The 24,819-nt window shown below is 45.5% G+C and overlaps 2 protein-coding genes across 2 annotated transcripts; both read right to left on the bottom strand.

The window, feature by feature from the left end:
* Positions 1–3,048: 3,048 nt before the first annotated feature.
* On the bottom strand, positions 3,049–5,716 carry LOC136050537 (toll-like receptor 2). The gene has a single exon (XM_065739466.1). The coding sequence runs from the start codon at positions 5,699–5,701 to the stop codon at positions 3,095–3,097; it is 2,607 nt and encodes an 868-aa protein (XP_065595538.1). The 5' UTR covers positions 5,702–5,716; the 3' UTR covers positions 3,049–3,094.
* Positions 5,717–11,836: 6,120 nt separating this feature from the next.
* On the bottom strand, positions 11,837–22,736 carry ERLEC1 (endoplasmic reticulum lectin 1). Its single transcript, XM_065739467.1, has 14 exons — positions 22,576–22,736; positions 22,400–22,504; positions 22,238–22,318; positions 21,500–21,577; positions 21,300–21,363; positions 19,843–19,883; positions 17,795–18,018; positions 15,946–16,075; positions 15,355–15,516; positions 13,936–13,995; positions 13,322–13,446; positions 12,876–12,953; positions 12,592–12,667; positions 11,837–12,119 (listed from the first exon to the last, which is right to left on the bottom strand). Exons 1-14 carry the CDS (start codon positions 22,711–22,713, stop codon positions 12,048–12,050), a joined length of 1,434 nt encoding a protein of 477 aa, XP_065595539.1. The 5' UTR covers positions 22,714–22,736; the 3' UTR covers positions 11,837–12,047.
* Positions 22,737–24,819: the final 2,083 nt, after the last annotated feature.

A 24,819-nucleotide genomic window follows, 5' to 3' on the forward strand; every position in this document is an offset into this window, starting at 1 on the left:
CCTCGGGAAAGCAGGTCTGATCTAAGTGATGTAGGGGATGCCCATCGTTGTTTTAGATCTCGATTGTTCTAAACTCAGTGGTATTGCTGTACTGCTGCCAGTTGAAGGAAAAATACCACGTACGTATATCCCAGAGAACAGTGGGAGGCTGTGCCAGGAGTGTTATCGGTTGAACTGCGTAGGAAGGAAGAGTTGGGAGGATGCTTGGTATTGCGGTGCTTCGGTTTAAATTTCCATTTGCCAAAGGTCGCAAGGATTGGTGGTGGTTTGTTGTAGCGAGTAGCACCGAAATCTCTGTGAATTTCAGTTTTGGCTTCCTGGAGCAGGAGGATTTGCCAGACAGTCACATATTGCCACTGGGAGGGGACTTGTGAGAAGAGCTGTGGTGCCGTACTGAACCTCTGAAGTATACGTATTGATTTCCACTGTACATTTAAGGATTGGTGCCGTTGTATGTCCCAAAATAACATAGACAAGTGTTTTTCATCTGATAGAAATAACTGCCCATTTTAGTGGAGGGTAGGGATGAATACTGCAGCACTACAGTCCTGCCACTTGTTAATAATGCAGTCACCTCTGGAATATTCTAATCTGTAGCAGTGTTGCTGGTTGCTGTTTTGTCTGTGGCGTTATTTAACAGTGGGGAGTGGAGAGGTTCAGACCAGACATTCCTGACAGCTGTGAACAACTTCTTTTAGAACAAGAGCAAGGAGACGGTAGCGATGGGAAGATGGTTTGTTTCCTCAGCAAGGAGAACCATTTGGCTCAGTGCTGGGTGTGAGTTGTCGTTGGTTTAGGCTGTTTGTTGACTGAACTGTTCTCAAGGTTTTCCTGGAAGGCTGTTACTTTATGAACACCGTGTAGCACTCTGAATTTTAATTAACTTTGAATAATTCAATACAGCTTTATTGCAATAAAATGAACGCCAACAACTTTATAATACCAATGCAAAATGGAAATTATTTCAGTAAATCTTTTCTCTCTGCCCAAGCATGGTTCTGACTAAAGTAATTACAAAAGGTATTTAAAAGATGTCTTCTTTGTTATTTTCTGTCTTTGTGTTTCCCTTTAGCACCGAGACTCTTAATTTGGAGGAAAAAATACACGGGATTTTGACCATAAGAGTGTAGGGCTGGAACCGGTTGTGATCCAATCCCCTATGGACCTCGTGGGAGTTTAAGCTAAGGCTGGTTTGGACTTGAAGCATGAAACACCAAGTTTTTGAGTTTGCTGTGTGTATGCACAGTCCCATACTGCGCGTTCATTTTGGGTCACCTGAACTTTGTCACGTTATAGGAGGTTAAATCCTTCTCTCCTTATCCACCAGAGTAGTTCACAAAAGCAATTTGCATTGAATGTGAATGTGGGAGTAAAGAGAAGAGGGTACAGCTTTGGGGTAGAATGAGGTCTTATTTCCTTTATGTGAAATGTAATTAAGGCAAAGGAAATTGTGTCCCTTTAAAGCACTTTGTGATACTGTTCTTCTGCTTAGCCCCTGGTGCCAGCTGAGCTCTTAAGGCAACCGATGAGTTCATATGTTATAGTGTCTGATAGACAAGTATAACAACTTAATTTGAACGTTATCTGATTTAAGTTTTTGATTCTATTTAATAACTGTCTTTTTGTAGGAGGTTTATGGATGTAGTAAAGAGAAGAGAGATTGCATTTTGAAAAATGCATAGCCACAATTACTTTCAAGTGCAGTTTAAATGAAGTAATCAGTTGTGTGACTTGGTTAGACTCCCCTGTACTGTGTCTAGCCCTTTCTTTCCTTTAGCCCACTCGGAGTAGCACAACCATCTTCTGCTGAGCACGGAACTGGTACAGCATAAAGCATTGTTGTGAGGTTAAAAAAGCCTTCTAGCTTTCAGGGGAGAGAACAGCGTGCTGCAAGGAGATGGGAAACATACAGGGAGAGGGGAGATGGTGAGAGAGTAAGCAACGTGAGTACGTGAATCATGAGTAGTAGTAGTAGTAGTACAGAAAGCAGGTCTGTAGCTGGGGCAGTCTGCATGTGAGAAGAAGAAAGCATCTTGAGAGTATGAAAGGTGGCAAATTCTAAGGCAGGCCAAGTGGTGCACTTTTCTTTCCGTCACAGATAATGCCAACGCATTTTAGAATGAATATGAAGCTTGCACTGCAGAAATTAAAGCATTTTGGTTTCTGGGGTTAAGACGGACTCGTTATGGTGCAGTAGATGATCCAGCACGCCTTTCAGTGTGCTTGTCAGCATCCTCTGAAGGCGCTGACCGCTGTCACACAGGTGACAAGCCACTGGTTTGGGTTTGCTCATCTTACAAGCGAATCCAGATTGTGCTACACTAACTGATCTGTTCTCATCTGCTACTTATTTACTGCCAGGACCTGTTGTTCTTGCCTATTCTTCAGAGGTTTGTGGCCACAGCATTCACATAAAACACCAGTTATTTAACAGTGCCTCTGATATGCCCAGCTGGATTGTTCTTTGTTGTCCAGTTCTAATGTTAGTCTGCAGTTCTGAAAGATCTGTAAGTCTGTTCACTGCCACCATGCACCCGAACGAGGCAGCACCATGGATTCGCATTTGCATCTCTCAGATGGCTTCACTGACTTGAATCTTTTCGTGCTGAACCGCAGGAGGAAAGTGTTACCTGTTGCAGATTGTGTTTTTTCTCGAGTGTGATCCTAGTGCACTCTATTTGAAGCTGAACTAGAACTAAGAATCTGACGCACGTTGTATTTGGATGTCCCTACTGTTCACTATTTCTGCATTAATATCCAGAAGACGCTTAGGATATGCAGTGTGACTCAAGCTGTTCTTCCTTTCAGGTGACAACCACAGCATTTTAAGAAATGCTCATAATAGCTGAAGAAAAGAAAGCACCCAGAAAGAAATGAAAGGCTGTTTACCAGTGCTCGGGTCTCAGCGCTTTGGATAACAGATTGTTTTGTCAGGTTGAGCAACATGCACCCTACAAACCCATCAGTAACCTCTCTGGAACTGATCTGAGACAAACCTCAGCTGCAACACAGTAGGCTTTGCAGAAGGTAATCATGGAAATGCTTTTATTTGACGGCAGACTTTCCAGGCACAGTCTTTATGAGTCCTTGTCTCTTATTCCATCTCAATTATATCCTCATTGGGTTCATTTTCCGCTCTCACCAGTGGTTCATTGGTTGTTTTTAGGACAGCTACCAGCTGATGCCAGAAAATCTTCTGTTTGTGTTCTTCGGGGCTCCACTTTAAGTAGGTTTTTCTTTTCAGCAGCTTTCTGAGTTTGCTGAACTTCTGAGGCACGCTGTTGGGCGGGAGGTCTTCCAGCACAATCATAATGAGGGAATCCTGGTTTTCATCCAGGACCCGGTGTTCAGCAAAATACAGTTCGTACTGACACCAGCAGCTGTTTACAAAACTAGGAGAGAGAACAAAAAGGACTTTATGGCTGTTCTCTATGCAGTAAAAAATGTTGCCAAGTACAGGGTGCCCTGGTTTGAAATCTCTCTCGTGATAGCATATCTTGAATCCGTCAGTTTCCAGTTTTTTCAGCAGATTCTCTTTGGTCCAGTCTGCATCGTGCTCGCTGTATGAAATGAAGGCATCGAAGGGCTTGTTTTCTGGCCTCTTCTTGTACTGCTTCCTCTTTGCCATACACCAGTACCAGCCCATTCTCACATACCACAGCCCATCAAAGCGCCAGCACAGGCCTGTTAGCACCAAAACAACCAGGATGGCCGTGCAAGCTGTGATGGCCATCTGAACGCCCAGGGAGCAGTGCAGAAGCGTGAGGTTACTGCTCTTCACCAGCGAGCCCCGTCTGCCTGGTGGAAAGCTGCACCGGAGATCGTCTTTGCCATTTATCTGCAAATGTGGGTTATGGATGTAGACATTCACAAACCAGTACAAGTCACAGTTACAAAAAAAATGTTTGCCTTGAACAGTCAGAACGCTCAGACTTGTCAACTGTCCGAAAGTATCCTGCACTATGGTAGTGATGGCGTTGTCGCTGATGTCCAGCTCCTCCAGAGAAGCTGGGAGAGAGCCGTGCTGCAGGAAGGAGATCTTATTCCCTGATAAATTAAAGTACTTCAGCATCAGGAGAGATCGCCCAAAGTGATCAGGGAGCTCTGAAATTAGATTGTGACTACTGTCCAGGTTGGTGAGCGCAGAAAGCTGGCTGGTGGGTTCCAGCCTGGTTATTAGGTTCCCAGAAACGTTGAGCGATTCGAGGTTCTCCAGGGCTTTGGTTAATGACAGTACCTTCAGTTTATTTTTACTAATATCGCACTTGGTTAAAGTCGGTGGGAAGTATTCGGGATGCAGCTCTGTGATTTTATTGTTTTGAATACTAAACACCGTTAAGTTGGAGAGAACTTTAAAAGTCGGGGGTATTACTTTAATATCGCTGTTACTGATGTCGAGGTGCTGCAGAGAGAGAGGTAAGTCAGGAAGCGTGGAGATCCGATTGCTGCTGAGATCCAGAAATAGTAATTCTTGCATTCTGTCGGCAAACCATTCTGGAAGTTCTACGATGGAGCAGTTGGACACTTTCAGGTGCTTCACTCTCTCTGGAAGGCTTTCAATGGGTGTACCAGCCTGGTTTCTGACAAAGGAAATGGCACTGATGTGTACAGTTCCAGGGGGAGACCGTGTGGCACTGGGGCTTTCTGGACGCACGGTATATATGAGCTGATTTCCTTGAACGTACATACGTTCTAATTTAGATAACTTTTTGGCAAAGTTTGCAGGTATTATACTGATGTTTGTGAAGGACAGGTCAATGACCGTGATGGTTGGAGGCAGACACATCGTTTCCAAGCTGTTTATGGGATTGTTGCTGATATTTAGAAACGAGAAGTTGCTGAATGGGAAGTGACAGATGGCCTCAACGTCTATGTTGTTAATTGTTATTTTGTTGTAGCTGGCATCCACGGATTGTAAGTCTTTCAGTGGCAAAAACAAGATGAACAGAGAGAGAAGATCCATTTCCAGGTCACTGTGACTAACGTTAAACTCCAAAACCGCGCCCAGCTGATCTTGGCAGAGGTATGGATCCAGTTTTGCTGTCAGCTCTTTGCTAGACAGTTTGCTCCTTGACAGATCAAGTAACCCATTGATCGGTGCTCCGCATGAGTCAGGACTCAGCGTGGCTGCTGGAGGGGAAGGTGTCTTTTCCTCTGCTCTTCTTTGTCTGAACCTTGGCTTAACATTTCCTGGATCAGATGGATCATCTTCCAGATGTGGCAGCAGTTCAGCTGCTGCAGGTGGCTCCAGAGCAGCCTCTGCTGACTTTTGAGAGCACATGTAAATGTGTGCAGGCCCTGAGGCTCTGCTGGTTGGTATGACTTTCAGGTGAGGCGCGAGACCAGATACCAGAAGATTCTTATCATTAAATGATAAATTCACAGAAACGAGGCGGAGCAGGTTCTCAAATGCACCAGGTTCAATGTCCTTAATGTGATTGTAGGAAAGGTCCAAAAATTCCAGTGCATCAAAACCTTCGAAGTCTCTTTTGGTTATTTTTTCAATTGCGTTGTGTGAGAAGTTGAGAGCTCTTGCTGTCTGGGGAGCTTGTGCTTCTGATACAGAAGAGAGGTTTAAGTAAGAGTAGTTATAAAACAGGAAGGAAGGTGCTGGAGATGTTCTCTGAGGTAGGAATCCGTTTGCTCTACTGAGTAAGAAAGAAATGAAGTAGAAATAAAGACTTCCAACAAGGATCCTCATCCTAGAGAAAAGAAATGTAAAATCCATGATTATAATATGCTCTACATTGCATAAATGAGTATCCTTTAAGTACGTTAAAGTATCCTACTTCACTTGCAAGTACATAAATTGTTTCATTAGTCATATCCGCATCCCTTGTTATCTACCCAAAAACATGTCCTGCTTCATTACTATGTTCAAGAGGCAGTATCAGAGGAGGTGTCAGAAGGAGCTGAAGCAGAATACTGTTCATTTCAGATCACTGTAATGAGCCTGAGTGTTTGCTGTTGGAAAACCACTTTCCCCTCCCCAGGCAGGCTGTGAGCAACCCTCACAGCAATGGCTTCCCGTTGTGCAATCTGAGCTGCGCTTTTCCAAACGCTGTTTGCAGGTCTCATGCTTCTCATCCCAGCTCACTACTGAATTTACCTCTGAATATGAATTTAATCTTACCTGTAAGAATAAGGAAAAGAGAAAACTGTCTCCAAAGATGAATTCTGGGGATTTGGATGTGGCACCCTGCATCAGGAGAGGTCACTGCCCATGTACCCGCTCATCTCTGAAGACTTCCCCTGCTGCTGTGGTCACTACGTGGCTCCTCTCCTGCCCCATATCTTTCTTGTCAGTTTGCCCACGTTGGATCATGCACTTCTGTGTGCTCTATTTGTTACGTAGCAGTGTACACCATTAGCGGAGCAACCGAGCCTTATCACAGCCCCTTTTAGCCACCGTAAGCCCTTTATCATAACCACCAGTCCAGGATCCTTACACTTAACCGAGAAGAAGAAAGCAGAGGGAAAGCAGACCCCTTCCAGGTTACGTCCTCAGTCCTGAGCCAGCCCCAGGACCGGCCCCACCAAGCACCCCACACCGGTAAGCCACCCTGGAGGTGTCAAACCCTTATAGCACCTACAGATGAGACAGTTAGTGACTACCTGGTGCTTCCTGTGCCACTTTCCTTGCAGCCTTGCTGCAGCCCCCAGAGCTGCCCGGGGAGCCTTCCTGCCAATGGGTGCCCACTGCTCAGGGGGAAATGGGGTGTGGGAGTTGCTTGTTCTAAGGCTAGGAGGTCGCTCTCGACGACCTGCTCCCAAGGAATCCTCTGGGATTTTGGCTGCTGTGCTGCAGTTATGGTAGAGGAAGGAGAAGTGATGGTTGGCGGAGGATACTCCGGAATGGATGTCACGCTGCGCTGTTTTTAGCCTCCCTGGAGGGGGAAGAAGAAACAAGTGTCCTTAGACTTACATTAGAAAACAGGAGAGCTGGTCGTGCTGCTGCTGGAAGCCTCGCTTCTGTCTGGGCAGGGAAAAGAGCAGGAGATTTTCTTCGTGTCTGTAGTGCTGCCTTGAGAGATGTGCTCTTCGCTTACAGCTCCTTCAGGTCAGGGTGTCGGTGGACAGGGAGTCAACAGATTGCACAAGGCATTGGATGCTGTCATTTGCTCTGCTTTCTCTGCTTAAAAAAAAAAAAAAATTGTTTCCACGGTTTTGTAATCGTCAGTGACTAGAAATTCTTGTTATAGCTCAGAGGTTCTCCTGTCTGGTCCCGAGAGGCTGGAAAACCCCAGGGTTGTTTGTGTTCCCGTTCTAGTCAGACTGGCACTTCCCTGCCCAGCCTGGTTGAGGGAATTGCCCTGAAGCCACACCTTGCCTGGACAGGTCCCAGGCTGCTGTAGCAGGAGGCAGGAAATCAAGGGCATTGTGGACATGTCAGGGTTGAACTGGAGGTGACCCCGTGCAGATAACACTGTCTCTCTTCTTTCCTTGATCTGGATATAGCCACTCCCTTCTTAAACCTTGCTATGTAGCCCCTTCTTTTGAGAAGTTGGACCTGCTATGTTCTAGGACAGGGCTGTGAGGGATTGTGGGGGAACACAAGACCTCCCTGTGTGAGTGAAGGGGCAAAATACAAACACTGTTGCCGAGGGCAGAACTAAAGTAGATCTGGGGGTTCCAGATGTTGATGATGTGATGTTAACGTTAAAAAAATACCCCATGTTTCCAAGCCTGATTGTCTTACTTTGCCCCTCGAGCTAGGTGAAACTTCCCAGGGGCTGTTTTGCCTCGCACATTGAGCCACTGCATCCTTCCAGCTGTGTCTGGCTGTGCTGGTGTCTTACATAAACGATCTCTCAGCTTCTTGTTTCAGCCTTGCAGATAATAACTTTGCAAGTTTAAATGGCAGTTAGGAATTAGCTCTAGAAGGAATCCCTATTGTCTGAAGTCTCACGGCCGCTGTGTTTGAGCACTATATCTTTGAGTAGAGATGGAAGAGCACTCGTCATATGACTCTTACTTTCTACATAAAATTCCCGTTCCACTTGCAAGAGGGCTGTTCAGCAGGTCCTAGCAGGAAGTGAGTGGCTGTTCTCCGTGAGGTTGGGTTTGGTAGGAGTCCACCAGTTTGTGACTCAGAAGTGAGTCTTTAGCATTCCTGTACTGATAAGCTGGAGTGCTGGGAACATGTTATTAGGTGCTTATGGCTGGTAATTTTTTTGTGTGTGTGTGGATGAATCTGGTACTTGGGGGCTTAAAATAGTTCATTCTTTGAGCTCTAATTGAAATAAATACCTCAATAAGCAGCACGATTCACTTTCACAAATCTACTTTCCTTTGATGTAATTCCCTTTGACTAATTGCAGATTGCATCAGCGCTATTACTGCTGTCTGCTGTTCACGTTATTTTCCACACTGGTGATTCTTATTTGAGCAAGGAAACAAATGCCTCTCAGGCTGAGATGCGAGCCTGTGTACAATCTCAGGCATAAATCTGAGCAGATTGGCCCCAAATCCCACAGAGCTGCAGTTCCACTTTGTGCTTTTTGCACACCCAAGGAAGCTCATTTCTCCCTCTTTCTGGTAGAGAGGTTCCCATATCCCAGGGCCTGCTTAGGAGAGCATCAAAGGAGGGGCTTTTCTTCCAGATTCAAATGTATGAGAACATGCACTTATGCTGGAATTAATTGCTTCCAGCAGTATCAACCATGATCCATTGTGGCCTTTGTTTTTCGGTGCGCATCTTTCCTCCTCCTCCTCCCACACTGATTCTTTCCCAGCTCAGCTGTTAGAAGGGGAGATATGGGAGAGGGTAAAAAAGAAAAGTGTTCTTCATCTCTGTGAGTTTGAGTCAAGACCTTCCCAAAAAAGCCGTGTAAGGAAACCTTGGCTGTCTGCTGGACCGTCCCTGCCTTGTGGTAGGTGGTAGGTGTTGTGCCACACAGTAGTTCTTTCCAGTAAGGACAGGAGGAAGAAATTCTCATGACTTGAAAAGAAGATCTAATCTTCTGTGAGCACAGAAAAAACTTGTAGCGCAGAGACCCTCTGCTGACCTTTACTGGCAAAGGTAAGTGGTGTGCACAACACAGAAGGAAAGCAGTTAATCAAAGCTGCCGGCCTGTCACCCACTCCCTCCTTACGGGCCAGGATTGAACTGAATTTGGGTGTGTCAGCCTGAAAAAGGGTCTTTTCCAAAAAGCAGCATGGCTGGTGCACGGGGCCAAAGCTAATGGGACAGAGTTCACCAGTGACCAGAGAGAATCCCAGCCTCAAAACACAATATTTGGCTGGAGAGGGCACCAGTGGTAGCTCTTGGGCAGCTGGTCAAAACGGGCTGCCTAGCAGAGGAGATGTCCTGACAGAGGAATGTGAGAGCAATGTCCAGCGTGGATTTGGCCCTTAGTCTCTCTGAGGCAAGACACCTCAGCAACCTGAGCTTTAGCAGTTAGTGCTTTACTTCTCATCTTTGTTATCCAGCCGTGCGCTTTGCTTATTGCTGACAAAACTCATCTTTTCTTCCTACATTAATAAATGGCTGTAAATCTGGTGTTGCCCCATGTACTGTTTGGCTGTTTGATGTCCAGTGAAGCCTTTGTCATGTAATACAGAGCGCTAATGGCAGAGCCCATGAGCTTGGGTTTCGTGGTAATGTGCTTGCAGGTATGTTGGATGGAGGGCAGGGACGTGTGAGCCCATCGCTTTCCTGCAAGGGGTGGCAGAAGCTGAGGAATACAGAGAATTGGGTATGTGGTTTTGGCAACAGCACATAAATAGCAGCAGAATCGTGTTTGTTTCAGGGGAATGCTGAGGCACTGTGGCTGCTTAGTTGTGGAGGCTGTACTTCCCCACTGTGCTGGGGGCCTCTGTGCCATGAGGAGAAGTGGAATTCTTTAAATTCTGCAGCATATATATCTTCTCCTCTGATCTCATCTACCACAACAAACGGATGTGCAGAGAGGCTTCAGTATATTGTGGTTTCTCTTCCCTTTGATGTGACCTAAGCCAATATATGCTGACAAAGCCTGACTGTCCCCATGCGTGCAACCTGGGCCTTGGGCACTCACAGTTTACTAGTTCAGCACAGCACTGAGCTGCACTGATGCTGGCTTTCCTAAAAGCAGGTCATAGAGATGGGGCAGCCTCAACTCAGCGCTGCCATGAGGGGTTGCACAGTTCTGTCTCACGCTTCACCTGCTGCTGCTGCCACCTCAGTAAGAATCAGCCAGCCCATTATCAAGACAGACTAGAGGAAACTAAAGCTGAACATTGTATTTTCTCACTGTTGTGGTGACTTGGGAGTACCCAAAGTAGTTTGAAGACATTTTGGTTGCAGCTACTCACGCTGCAGTTCCACCTTTGACACCCATGCAGGCAGCGTGGGAAGATGCTGCTGGAGCCTGCAGGCTTTTCCTATCTGTCTGTGCTTTCTGAGATCACAGTGCTCTTAACCACTGCTCACTGCTCAGCTGCAGATAGAAGCAACTTGTCGAATCGTGTGTAAAACAGCCTTGGGTCAACAGGGGGTCAAGCTTGCTAGCTGTTGCTAGACAATGGGACAATTGGACTATTCTGGAAAGTAAAACTACTTCCAGAAAACTAAGTTCAATATCTAACGTTAGGTCTTTGCTTCTTATGCCTCCACTTTTCTAAAAGCTGGCTTAATATAAGATCAAAATTTAAGGATGACTTTCCTCATACTTCCTTAGATTAGAGAACACTAATACAAAATCTGGGTAAGACTCTCTTCCCCCATCCTAGTCACAACAGGGCCAAGCAATCCAAAATAAGGATGCAAAGAGGAAGAATGACTTTGCATCTAAACGGCCTGTCATCGTGCTGCTGCTTTGTGCTCTTCTGCTATGTGAGAGTAAATTTAGTTGTTAATTGCAACAGCCTCACAGCTTTACTTGGCACTATGGATAGTAGCAGACCAGTCAGATGTGCTCAGCGGATTTCCGCTTGACATCAGTTATGAAACTCCTGCACTTTGCACAACTCTACAGGAAACCTGCAGCTGGCTGACTAATGGCCACTGAGACACTGCAAACACACAGCTGCTATGCACTGAAGTGTTGCACAGCCTTTGTGCATCCCAGCACATGCATCGTGACACACCCTGCACCACTCCCGAGCTCATTATGGGGGAACTTGAGAGAAAATGCTGAAAGCCTTCAGTAAGTTCTGTCTCAGTCGTAACCCTGATGTCTCTCAGCAGGACGGTGCACTGCAGGGCTGTGACTAAAGGAACCAGACATCATCCGGTGCAGTTAGCGTGGACGAGGTTGCTCCGTGATCACCCAGAACAAGCTGCAATGTGGCACTCAGTAAAAGCACCGAAGGAACTTTCTACCAGCCCTACGCTGTTCTCTCAAGGAAGGAAATCCTTAAGGGTACACTGCAGGTTGGCTCCAATGTTATCTTGTATTACACGTTAGCATCCCAAGCAGAACAGCACCTCCAGTACATGTCAGTAGGAACGTTCAGCAAAATAAATACATTAAGATGGACTTCATGATGTTAGGTAGTAAAAAACAACAAATCAGAAAGCAGCCCAAGTGGAGAGGAAGAGTGACAGCTGAATGGGGACAAAGTTAAGAGGAAAAAGGACTGTGATGTTAATACAGGTCCCACCAGTCAAACCAAGGCAGCATTTGTGCTTGGACTAAGTGTGTTAGAACAACTAACTTTAGTAACTTTAGTGCCTGCTGGAGGCTCCCGAGCAAGGAGCACTGCTTTCCCTTTTCCCTTCTGTTGGCAGTTGAATTCCTCACCTGAAGTCGGACTGTGTCTGTTCTGCCTTCTGAAAGTTGGTAATTTGGAACATACTGATGGCGATGACCTACGCAGAATGCCTCACACACAAGTCAAACAAGGAGTGCAAGGCAAGATTTTAATCGTTAAAAGTTTATCAATAACCTCTTATATACATATAATTATACACAAAGTGGTTCACGAGTCCCTCATCTTGGAGAAATCTGCTGGTGAGGTTGGTTGGCTGAACACTGCTGTACTGCTCATCTCACAGATATGATGTTCATGTGGCCAGCTGGGATGTTGATGGGTATGGCTTTCTTCGTGGACTGTGCTGTTCTTTAGCTGGGTACTGAGAGGAGCCCATATTCATCTGCTGTATCCAAAATTTTACAGATGACAGGAGATTCCACCTTGAACACACAAGATCAAAATATGAAACTGTGAAATTATGAAATGTAAAAGTTACTTCAGTCAAGAGACTGTAACAGGGATCACAAGACTGATCACAACAGTGCAAGAGGTGTGGCACACGCTGTATGTCTGAGGCGCCCGCTGGTGACTAGAGGGAGCAGCAGCTTCCTAAGATATACTAAGAACACTAAAATGACATTAGCATTTTTCAGTGCATTTGGAAATCCTGCCATGCCTTTCTCCATAGTCTCTATGTTCCCCTGTTGGGGCAGACTGCACTGCTAGCCTTGCCTCAGATGGCAGCTGTAAAGTTTGTCACTTCAGTAGAAAAATCTACCAAATTAAACCCTGTGACCAATAAAGGCAGTCGAAGTCAAAACTGATCTCATTCGTTCCATGAAGTGGAATGAATACCCCGAGACATCCTCCACTACGTGACAGCTTCAGAAATGCAAGTATGTGGTTACATACCCCAAGGATGTATTGGCAAGAGTGAGGCTCTAGCATATATATGGTTACAGCATGAGGTGAATCAGACTCCTTGCATCTGCAAAAAGAAATGTTGTTGTTTTTAGCACGTAATAAAAACAAAAATAAAATACTTTTCCTTATTATCTATATCATTTTCACTAAGCCCAGCTAACAGGCATTGCTTTGTGAGCTTCATCAAAGAGAATGATTCTATTTTCTCATCTGGAATAGGGAGCAGAAACACAAAGCATCAGTTTACTAAAAAGAAAAAAATGTTCACTTACTTCAATTTCACCGTCACCTGCCTTGGCTTGTCAGTTAGGTCACACACATCTCCATTTCCATAGAAATGAGACACCATCCTGCCCAAAAGTTTGGAAACAGTAAACACAATTCTTACGTAAAGAGCTGATCTGTCCAATACAGTATCTCATAATTTCAAGTACTTAACTCCAGTATGCATAACAAAGAGGTAAACGCTGTGTTTCAGTATTACAGGAGCAAACAGTTGTTTACTACTGGGAAAATCTGCCTCATATCCAAAGTCTTGAATCATCTTTCTTGATGATTAGGGGGGAAAAAGATCAAGGCACTTGTAACAGCTTATCAATTAGTAAATATTCTCGTGTGGCAGCAGTGGATGTTGGCACTTACTGTTCTCTGCCACGCATTTGAGTCTTAACTCAGGAACTCGTAACCAGAGCAGTAATCTCAGAGGCTGTAACCATACCTAACTGTCTGTGTACCATCTTCTTTAAGATAGTATGTTCTAGCAGCATTCTTTCTGGACCACTCAATGTGTTCCTCCTTGTTCCAGGTACCCACGACCACAGAAGTCTTGCCACTTTCCTTGTCCTAAAAAAAGAAAGGCTGACAGTGACTATAATTTTAGCAGTGAAGATGCCCTAACAAGCAGAATGCCATTTCTGTCATTTCTAGAGCAAGACTGCTCCTGTCAGTGTGACACTATCTTGCATTTGGGACAAGTTATGAAGGATGATGTTGTAGGGTCAGGACTCAAGTTGATGGTCTCTTCAGAACAGCCATCTAGGCTGTGTAAGCTGATAAATGCATTTCAATGACCAGAAGAGCATTTCCACAAGAAAGACACATTATTTTCAGCTTCCATATCACTGAGCTCTATCTGACATGTTATCTACGTTACCCTGCATAAACTCGTATGCAGCACTGAGGATTTATGTTATGAAATTCACGTTCTTAAACCCAAGATGTTGATCAGCCAATAGAAGATGCTGCTCTTTCTGGGTCAGTTACAGATCCTCTAGCCTCCCCATCACCACCCGCAGCCGCCTAGTGGCAGAACATAGCACTGTGTACACATACCTCATGATACTGATGAACGTATTTGCCGTAGCAGAATTCATACTTCCACCAACCAACACCCTACAAAGGGGCATAATTTCAGCATTAAACCAAAGCAAAACCCCCAAACAGCCACCCCCATTTCCCTCCTGACCCCAAACCACTGGTTATTTTAGCTGTAAAACTCCAGACCAATTGATCAGATACGCTGATTCCTGATCTGCAGTGAAACAGAAGCTCTTATTAGACTAACTGGAGTAGGTAAGAGCTGGACTAGAGGAGTTCAAGCAAAGAGGACCTCATTTTTATGTAAACTCGTAAGAGCTGCAAAAGGACTAAATTCTTTCAACTATTTGCATCCCCTCTATTCATCTTTTTAAGAAATATTTTCAAAGAAGGGAACAACTTCAGCTCCCTTTTCTCCTCTGACTGTTCTAAGTTGTTATCTGTTCTTTTTTCTCGCTTTCTCATTAACAAAATTAGCACAACTCTCACGATCTGCTCTCATTTCACCATCTGTTCAATTGCGTTTGTTATCAACAGAAAAATTAAAGATATCTTTGTAGCACAGACCATGGTATACAAACCTTCCCTTTACCAAAGCAACAAAGGGCAACTATGTGCAGAGGAGTGCTGTTACAACACCACCTCGACGTGGCTTCTCTAAGTTATGCACTGTTGTTTTATTGAGGTGATAGAAGAACTCTACCATTGCTTCAAGGTCGCACTTAGCCCGGCACAGCCAAGCAAAAGTTACTTAACAAGGATCTTTTTAAACATGTGAAAGTTGAGGAAATATCATCTGTGAACATTAAGCTTTCCAACTCTCCACTCTTTAGATCCCAATGAAAGCTATGGATTTACACTTCAAGTACACTTCTCTCTTTAAGCACCAGCCCTATAGCTAGCACTCCTGCACACCACACACCCAGAAAAAATTGCTATATTTGCTGGGGAGAGAGAACAAAAAAGGGATAGCAGAGATAGCTTTAAGGAAGGTTTTTCCACAGCACAATGCAACACTAAAATTCCCTAAACTGGAGGCAGCCAAGACAGCATCTTTAAAGACCCAAGGCAAAAACGGTGTAAAAACAGGTCATGAATTTAGCACAAAATAATACTTTCAGTTAAGGCTGAACTAAAAGTCACAGAATCACCAACACTGGAAAAGACCTCACGATCATCCAGTCCAACCATCCCTCTGCAACCAGTATTTCCACACTTAGTACAACAGCTAAATTTTTCCTGTGTTCAGGACAGCGACACAACCACCTCCCTGGGCAGCCCTCTTCTATTATGAGGAAACAGTGTGTCCCCCCCACCTCTCACTGAGGGAGTAATTTCATTGGGAAAAAAAGTATACATACACATATACTCACATAAAACAGTAAGTGCAGCTAAGGAATAGCTATTTGACTGTATTTAGCTTTGATTTCTTACCCCATGGAAACAGTAGGAACCACTGAGAAATTCTATTATAAGTTGGTCATCAGTCAATTTGGAGATGAGGGTTGTTCCTACAGTTAATAGTTGATGGCTACCAATAGCAACAGGCTTATGAACAGAAGAAAACTTCTCTTCTTTTGTTGAAGGCGTTTCTTCCTGAAATTGAAGTATATTTAAATACAATGCATGGATGTAATAAAGAATCAAAGAATCACCAAGGTTGGAAAAGGCCTCCAGGATCAGCAGTCCAACCACACCACCAGCATTTCCCCACTGAACCACATCCCTCAGTACAGCATCTGAACATTTCATGAACACCTCCAGGATGGTGACTCCCCCACCTCCCCAGGCAGCCCACTCCAGCTCTTTCAGAGAAGAAGGCTACAGAAGTTTTCAGTCACTTGCTCAAAATAAGTTTTCCTTCTAAATAAGTATGTTACATAAATAAGCTACAAACTTAAGACTTCCAAAGTCTAACATGCTCTTCTAACCTAGGTTAAAATAGGCAGTTCAGGGAAGAGGTAGTTATGTGTACTGTAACATGAATAACAAACACTTTCAAAGTTAACAACAAAAACCACCTACCTCCTTGGCCCTTCTAAAAGGCATCTTCATCATTTCTTGCTGCTTCTCCAGCTGTTCCAGATTATGAGGCTTCAGTGGGGATCCAGGCAGAGACTGGCAAAAGATGTCATTCACAGGGGAAGCCCTAAACCTGCCCAAACAATTCATAGATATATCCCTTAGTATGCTTTAAAGCCAAAATGTGCTTTTTTTTGTTGTTCTAGATTTCTGACTGGCTTGGAGCAGTTATTTTTTTCCTGCAGTTACAGCACTGCAGTCAAAGACTCAATGTTCTCACAAGTACAACTGATAGAAGTTCCTACAGAAATAAAACATAGGGCTCTCTGTTAGCTGTGCAAACAGCAGCTCACCACAAGAAAGGAAAAGCAGAAGGATGAAGCAGAGTAACAGCTGTCTCCTTGCTTTACACAAAGCAAAGCACCATTAAAAAAACACATTTAAAGGAGTCAAATTGTAACCAGAGAAGATGCCAACAAGTTCTTGTGCTAAGTTAGTGCAGCTGGATGATGACTGCAGAGAAAAAGGGCTGTGTCTGAAGTACTGCTCAGAGGTGCCTCAGGGAACACAGCAGGAAAAGCACCCTTCAAACAAGGTTGGTTTGCTTGCTGTGACCTCTGCTGACACTGAGCAGCATTTCATCAAGCCTGCTATCTCCATCTACCTTTATTGACTAAGAGGATATAACTGGGAGAGGAAATATCTTGTCGTGTTTACTTTCAAGTGTTTCTTGCCAGTGGCCAGATAAGCCTTCCATGTCTGGGAGGGAGCAGAGGCTGAAGATGGTATTCTTATCACACCGAAAAACAATCTGCCTTCCCCTTTCACTTCTTCTGCTGACACGCACAGTATACAGATAGTACATACCATAACAGATAAGTGCATCAGATTACACAGCAGCAACAGATCCATCCACACGATAAAATTAATAACCAGTACTAAATATTTAACAACAGTATTACTTATTCACTTCCTAAGTGGCAAGCATTTATCAAATGCATAGTCAAAGATTTCATCCTTTGGCTTTGCTGCCTGCTTCAGAACAGCAATTAAACACTCACTTGTTCTGACACCCATGTGTATGGGAAATTCAAAGCTCCACTGATTATTTCCCTTTTCATTTTTGTGCTGTGTACTATGCAATCGTTTACAGTCCTGAAAAGGTCAAAACAATTGAATCTAAGGATATCCTTTGGATGCATGTTACAATTCAGGGAAGGGAGGGAAAAAAACAATCCCAAACTTGATTTTTGGAAAATGACACAAACTGTGACTCCTGATGGGAAAAATGACTCAAACAGCAGAAGCAAAGACACTAAAAGCAAGACAAGTACAGGTGGGAGCTCCCTAGGCTGGGATCACTGCTAAAATAAATATTATTAAGGTTATAGTTGAAGACAATACTCTCGTTTTCTGAAATTAAATAGAGATGTTGACGTCTACGCACACAGATGTGGCACAGGTGCAACATGCAGTATCCAAATACCATGAAGATGATCCCCAAAGAGCTTGAAACCATGAACTAAGAGAAGAGTTTGGGTGTTCTCAATCTGCCTGCAGCCTCCAGGCCCTGGAGTATCGTACTTCTCCAGAACAACAGGGTTAGAAACTCACCTTCTGAAAATAAAGTACTTCCCATTTGCTTCTCATATGGAGTATGTGAGCAAGTATTATGTAGCGTAAGATGGAAGTTTTTAAGACTTGGCAAAACTGTACTTGCCAAAATAAGTGTATACAAGTGTCACAGATGCATACCAGGAACCACAGGTGGACAGAAAGCTCGCATAAGCACACGCGTGGCAGCTGATGAAAATTTGGAGTGATAATGGTAGCCAAAATTTGAATACTGTACCTATATTTAGGATGGTTGCATAACAGAGGTGTCAATATAACCACCTCGTATTCACAGGTTGTAACTTCTGCTACTGAAAGAATCTCATGTTTAGCTTCTGGATGACAGATGTACATCACTGTGCTCGACCTGGGGAGGTTTTGCCTCAAGCTGCAGGGTGTGCCGTTTCCCATTTCTACAGGATAGTATGGTGTCATCTGCCCCTCTATGTTTTTTGTGGGTATCTAGGTGAAAGAAAGTAAGAGTTAAGAATCACAGTGAAACTCCTTTGACTCTTCTGAAACAGAAAACACTGTAACACTGTGCAGAGCCAGCAAAACTGGACTGAAAGCCCTGCTCAGTGACTGGGTTTTGCTATAACATCCAAACGCATTCTGGTTGAATGCCTCCAGCTCAGTGCTGCACAGATGCACCAAGCCACATGTGGCCTGACAACCTGACTGCAAAGGCAGCTGCTTCCTGCCCAAAGCTTCAGTACTAAGAAAGCTTCCCAGCTGGGTGCCATGTTTTGGAAGAGCTCCAAGCCAGCTGTGCTCCCCCTGCAGCCTCGAGATAAGGAGCTGTGAGCAGCTCTGCCTGGCTCAGCTCAGGTCTGAGCAGGTGCTGCCTTCAGCTCAGTGCCAGGCTGTGAAGAACCTGCAAGGGACTGCTGCAAAGCCATGCAGGTGTCAGTGCCACAGCCCTCAACAAACCCCACCTACAGCGTCCCACGCCACCTGCTATCTTGGCTAACAGAAGGTAAATCCCAGACTAATAGGAAGTCCCCATCCTGGCTCTACGTTTGAAGCAGCCATCATTCCTGGCTACCAAAGCTCTGTTTGTGTACAGCCACGTCAGAACCCACAAACTAGGCTACTTTAGTCTGCCACTGCTTGATCTACTTTTCAGCGCACAAGAAATCTCAGACAGTGCTAAAAGACCTTCTGCAGTCAGGTCCCTAACCCCGGGGAGCTGGGACCCTCCTACAGCTCCCTTCATGCTGCTTTCACACCCTGCCTGAGGCCTCTGACTCTCCTTCTGACCACATCATTCCATGAAGGGACAGAACAAACACAACAGAAGCTGTGCACAAAGGAGTCCACTGAGAGGATACCAGTGTCTTCCCTTTCTATCCATCTGAGGGAAAGAAGTGACCTCTCCTTAAATACTGGAATACTTATGCATTTCATTGCCTGCCCAAGAAAGTAAAATAGCAAGAGCTACTGTTTGCAGAAAACCAAAGCAATTCTATTTTCTTCCATTTTCAGGCAGCAGAAATGCCACAGGCATCAGGACAGGCCACATGCTGACTTGGGTCTGCTTCCCCAGCTACTCCAAAAAGCCAAACAGGCATGTCTGTTTTTTGAGCTCCACTGCAAAAGGGAAACCACTCTCTGCTATCAAAGTTGGTATTATAAAGAACACACAGATGAATGTTTGACTTCAGAATTAAAACAAAGGATAACAGGAAAAGAGGCCTGCTGGCAGGGCATGTCTGCTTATTGCTAATCCCAAACACCAACGTGCTTCAGGTACTTGCTTTGCTACCTAAGCATTAACTCCAAATTGTGTTTTGGAACCTCAAAAAAACCAAAAAGTTCTCTAATAGAAAATTAAGTCAGGTAAAAAACCTCGTAGGGATTTGGTGCTACATGGTTCATCTGAGCATTTATAGCTCAAACATTAAAAAAGGGAGTACAGATTTCTGATGCATCTAGAAAAACAACAGTTGCTACACCAAAATGTGACTTTGTGGATATGTACACTGTCTTCAAAGGAGAAGAGTAATTCACATCTACTCTAAGCATAAGACTGGTGTAACTTGAAGAGTAAATAAATAAAATAAACAGAAGAGTATGACATCTGACCAGCTGGGCTAAATATGTTTTTTGAGGTGGAGTTGATAATCTAAAGTGAAAAAAAAGAGTGCAGCTCAGGAATGGAGTTTCATTTTTTCATACTCGTTTTGGTAGGAAACTACTTTTATATATATAAATTATATATATACGTAATATGCACACAGCCTCTGCTATTGATGAAAAAAGTTAAAATAGATGTTTTTCACTTGCCTCTTTTGCACTTTCTTTTGTCTTTTCCTTCTCTTCTTGATCTAGGGAATAATAAAGAATGCAGTAAGCACAAAGTCCATGAACTCAAAGTGAAATCACACAGACAATTCTATATGCTTTGTCTATTTACTTGTACTTTGTGTATAAGCTGCCAACAATTTTACCAACTTGCAGGTGCAGAAGAAGAAAGAAATAAAGTAAACAGTGATCCAGAGCAAATAGAACAAAATAGGAGTAAGTCTGGACACTATTCCCAACTAGATGAGCAAAAGGCAGCAATGTTCTGCTGTCACAAGTTCACTGTATCACACCTGTGGATTCAGCTCCCAATGCCTTGAGACACCATTTTATTTTTATGTAAGATCTAACACCTAAGCAGAGAAGAAAGAAGGTCAACTTGCTGAAGTCATGACAACTTGAAGCATCATCACATGCACAAAAAACACAATCCTTAAACTCAATTAGACATCCCATAGAGCAGCTCCTAGACAGAGTCATCTCTGCACAGGGTTAATGACAACACACACTAACTCACTAATAAGAAAAGACAAACAACACAGCTTCTTCTTAGGACTAAGATCCATATCTGAAGGCTGGGAGCAGGAATTTGAAGAAATGGGAATAAGAGCTCTAAAACCCCTCCAGGATTAAAGCACTAAAGTTAATTTTAGGAAGAAAAAAATGGCGGTGCTCACCTTTTATGTACTAGCCTAGAATGAAAAATAATAAACTCCACTGTTTCCATCAACTCTTCTGAGTGAACGCTTAATCTGTCGATCTCTAAAAAATATTCTCCCTATGTAAGGGAAGCAGGTATTGCCAGGTGTGAACTTTTGGCATCCACAAGAATTTCTGGGCAAAAAAATGTAGCATTGAGAAAATTATTTCAGACTGTAATCTGATTTCAGGAGCCCAGCTCCCTTATTTCCACTGGTGTCACAGCTCAGTATTTCTGCAGGTCTGTGCCAGAAACCCTAACAAACACTCTCCAACAATTCCAAGGATCTCTGACCTACCTGCAAAGGCTCTAAGGGCACGTGTTGGCACCCCATGTTTTATTACAGAACAGCTGAGCCCAAGCTGTGCTGCGTGCTCTGCCCATTGCTCTCAGCTGGGAGCACATCTCCCCATCCAAAAAGAAAGAGGGGCAACAGGCTATACCATCAGACTCAGATCTGTCACATATCACTTCCATTTTTTTCTACGACTTCTTTTCTCTCCCCAAGCCTTAACACTGCAGATGAATCTTGATCAATTAGACAGCATGGCAAACTGACAGGATGGATAACTTCAAGCTGCTGAAAGGGAATTAACTGAAAACAACACGTTCTCTAAAAGACAGCCACCTGCAGCATTGTACTGTCATTGGGAATCAGTTTTCTACAGCGTATTTCTCAAACAGGAATGATTGAAAACAAAAGAACTCATGAGCATTAGTAAAATAACCTCAGGCAAACCTGGTTCTGATAATGTCGTCTTCATCATCATATTCCCGAGATAGTATTCTTGGATGTTTATTTTCTACAAGCAAAACAAGTTAAAACAAGCTATCACTTTCCATATTTTTTCCAGACATACAGTGTTCCAGCTCTTCTGGAAGATCTCTGCTCCCACCAGCGAGAGGGGGGAGGGGAGCTCCAAAGCACAAGAAACCCACCTGTCCTGTTTCTTTTTCCTCGTGATACTGACGGATGTGTTTTCCGTGGCAGACCTCGTAAGTCCAGTAAGATTCAATCTTAAAACGCAAAGCAAAGGTGATCACTTTCTGTTGGGCCATGCTGCCCTTAAAAGAAAAAAATAATCACATCTCCCCTCGTGTTTTTGGCTTCTGCAGCAACGAAATGCAGAGCGCAAACAGCAGCAGGGTGAGCAGCCTCAGCGCTCCCTCAGCACCTCCACGAGGCTCCGGAGGAACACAAAGCTCCCTTAGCTATCACACGAAGCGAAAACAGAAATAAACCCAAAACAGCTGCAGGAGTTTGCTCTAAAACCAACCACTGGTGCAGAGCTGAGGTGACTCAGCACCGAGCTGCTCCGGCAGCTGTTGTATGTATGCACTGTATGTGTTGCTCTGTTTGCCAGCCGGGCCTGACCCACTCCGCTCCTCCTGTGGGCACAGCAGCTGCTCTCTGGTGCTCGCCTGCTGTTTGTTTCCTCCTCACAAGGCAGAAAAATGGACAGCTGGTAGAGCCCTGAGCTGGAGCAGCGTGCTTCGGGCCACCGTGCGAGGGGCCGAGCGCACCGCCACGTCCCGCACAGGAAACGAACGCACCGGGCCCCCGGGTGGGACTGCCCCAGTGGGATCGGGGCAACGACACGGCGGCGACGCGGACAGCTCGTTTCGGAGCGGAGCGGCCCGGGACGCGCCCAACAACGCACAGCGAGCCCCGCATACCCTGTACGAACAGCTGCTCTGCTTGAACAGCGGCTCCAGCAGCTCTCCCGGCGCCGGGCCTCCGTAGTCCTTCTCTTCTTCCTACGAGAGCCCGTTCGGTTCATTACGTCGGAGCGCCGGTTCATTACGCCCCCGCCCCGGCCCCGCGCAGGGCCCCCTCACCTCGGCTCCGCCCGCCGCCATGGGCAGCACGCACTTGTAGCGCTCCTTATCCGCGGTGGTCATCATGATGTAGTTGTCCTCCCTGTACAAGACGCCCGTGGTGGGCTGCGAAAAGCCGAGCGTCACTCGGCGGGTCTCCCCCCCCGCGCGGCCCTCCCGCCCCGCCCCGCACGCACCAGGCTCAGCTCGGTGCCGGGCCACTTCACCCGGAACGGAACGTCGTCGCTGAGCTGCGGGAGGGCGCGGCCGCCCGCCGCCACCGCGGCCGCCAACAGCAGCCCGCACAGCAGCGCGCGGCCCCGCCAGCGCACCATGCCGCCCCGCGGCCGCCACACACACACACGTCCGCTTCCGCGCGGGGCGGGGCCGCGCTCACGTCCACGTCCACAGCCACATCCGGGGCGTGTTCCGCGTGGGGACGGCGGAGCGTCGGTCATCCCGCGCCGGCCCAGAGGTGAGTGCTGCGGAGCGGGGCGGGGGCTGGAGCTCTGTGTGATGGGGAGCGGGGCTGTTCAGAAGAGGAGGAGCAGGGGAGACCTCGTCGCTCTCTTCAATGACCTGAAAGGAGGCTGTGTGAGGCGGGGCCGGCCTCTGCTCCCAGGGAACAGCCGTAGGACGAGAGGGGACGGCCTCACGTTGTGCCAGGGGAGGGTCACGTTGGGTGTTAGGAGCAATTCCTTATCCCAAAGAGCAGTGATGCAGTGGCACAGCTGTACAGGGAGCGCTGGGGTCACCGTCCCTGGAGGTGCTGCAGAGCCGTGGGGCTGTGGCACTGAGGGACGCTGTGCTCAGTGGGGTGGGCTGGATGATCCCAGTGGTCTTTTCCATCATAATGATTCCGTGATTCCTCAGCACCTCCACTTCTGCTGCAGCTTCTGTCATCCAGGTCCCACAGAGGAGCTGTCCTGGTGTGTCGGGACAGACCAGTCAGCACTGATGTACAGATAGAACAAGCCTGGAAACTGGAAAACATACGTTTTGTACAGGATTATAATGAAGTGTGGAATGGCTGCAATTTGCATCTTTCTTTTAAAGAGTTTATTAATTTCTTTGGCATGGACAAAGACCCATTGCCACTGATTTACACCTCACCTTTACTTGCGCCAGCATCACAGAATCACCAAGGTTGTAAAAGACCTTCAGGATCATCCAGTCCATCCGTCTGCCATAGAATCATTTGACTTGGAAGGGACCCTTAAAGGTCACCCACTCCAACCCCCTGCAGTGCGCAGGGACACCCACAGCTCCGTCAGTGCTCAGAGCCCCGACCAGCCTGACCTTGTCTGTCTGCAGGGATGGGGCATCACTGCCTCTCTGAGAAACCTGTGCCAGTGCCTCGCTGCCCTTATTGTAAAGAACTTCTTCCTTATATCCTGTCTTTAGTTTGGTTGAGCCAAAATGGGAGAAAGAAGGAAGCTGGCATAGTCAGAGCTTGTGTTGGTCACTGAAGCTGCTGGAAGAGTGGCTCGGATGTGCTTCCAGTGCTTTAATTAATTGCTTATATTGGCACAGTTTATTACTGCATAGTGGTAGCTAGCTTGTGCACATCATTTTTCATCGGTATATCTAACAGCATTTGGTAACAAGGTCCTATGAAGACCTATTAAGTCCATCCTATTACTGGATACTTCTTAAATGCAGCCTTTCTGGAAATTTCTCCAACACCATTAATCAGTGTGATGCATTTTATTGTACTGAAGTTGTATGCACAAACTGGAATGTATCATTACAGATATTATTGCAAATTTTATGAATCTGGAAAGCAAATGAACCAACAATGTCCTGAATATAATTAAAGATACAAAGTGCAGAGCCATACATAACCACAATGCCCCAACACAGTACTTTAATATAGTTTTAAAGAGAGAATCATCGCTGATGTTTCTGAATCATTAGTGTGCATCCCTTGCCCTCTTTTGAGGAATGCAGATAAGCTGTGGAGGAAAGGATTAAAAAATGCATCAAGTGGACACGCCATTTGACATGCTTTAACTTTACTACAGCTTTTTTCTATCGGAGGCAAGCACAAGAAAAGAAGTGGGTTTTGCTTTGCTGAGGGAGGAACACTTAGGTATTCATGAAATAAATCAGACCAAACATTTTTAGTAACATCTGAGTATCCCCTAACACTTGAGACTTGCTCGTTAAGTCAGAGGGAATAAATGCAGGTGTAAATGGCATGTGTTCATCAGTGCTGACGTGGCTGTTGGCTTTCACTGTCAGTCTCTGGTGTGCAAGGTCACTCAGATGTTTAATTATGTTGTCGGGCATCTGAATGACTCCTGATTGCCCTTCTGTCCCCCTGTACAGGTGCACTAGTCAGGGCTGCTTTTCCACTCAGTTGTATCAATCCTAAACCAGCACAGTGCAGTGGAGAATCAAGACCCCCACAGGAGTTTGCAGGTAACTAATGGAGGAAC

Source organism: Cyrtonyx montezumae, unplaced genomic scaffold (genome assembly GCF_038088225.1).
Source record: "Cyrtonyx montezumae isolate F1298 unplaced genomic scaffold, pur_monq_1.0 scaffold_24, whole genome shotgun sequence".
Taxonomy (NCBI): domain Eukaryota; kingdom Metazoa; phylum Chordata; class Aves; order Galliformes; family Odontophoridae; genus Cyrtonyx; species Cyrtonyx montezumae.

Bases quoted from the DNA above. Each gene is read 5' to 3' on its own strand.
- LOC136050537 (XM_065739466.1), bottom strand. From the start codon at position 5,701: ATGAGGATCCTTGTTGGAAGTCTTTATTTCTACTTCATTTCTTTCTTA.
- ERLEC1 (XM_065739467.1), bottom strand. From the start codon at position 22,713: ATGGTGCGCTGGCGGGGCCGCGCGCTGCTGTGCGGGCTGCTGTTGGCG. The intron at 16,076-17,794 runs GTACAGTATTCA...TTGTTTGGGCAG, and splicing joins TGCAACCATCCTAAATATAG to GTTTAGGGCTTCCCCTGTGA. The intron at 12,668-12,875 runs GTAAGTGAACAT...TTCTTTTTGCAG, and splicing joins CAGGTGACGGTGAAATTGAA to ATGCAAGGAGTCTGATTCAC.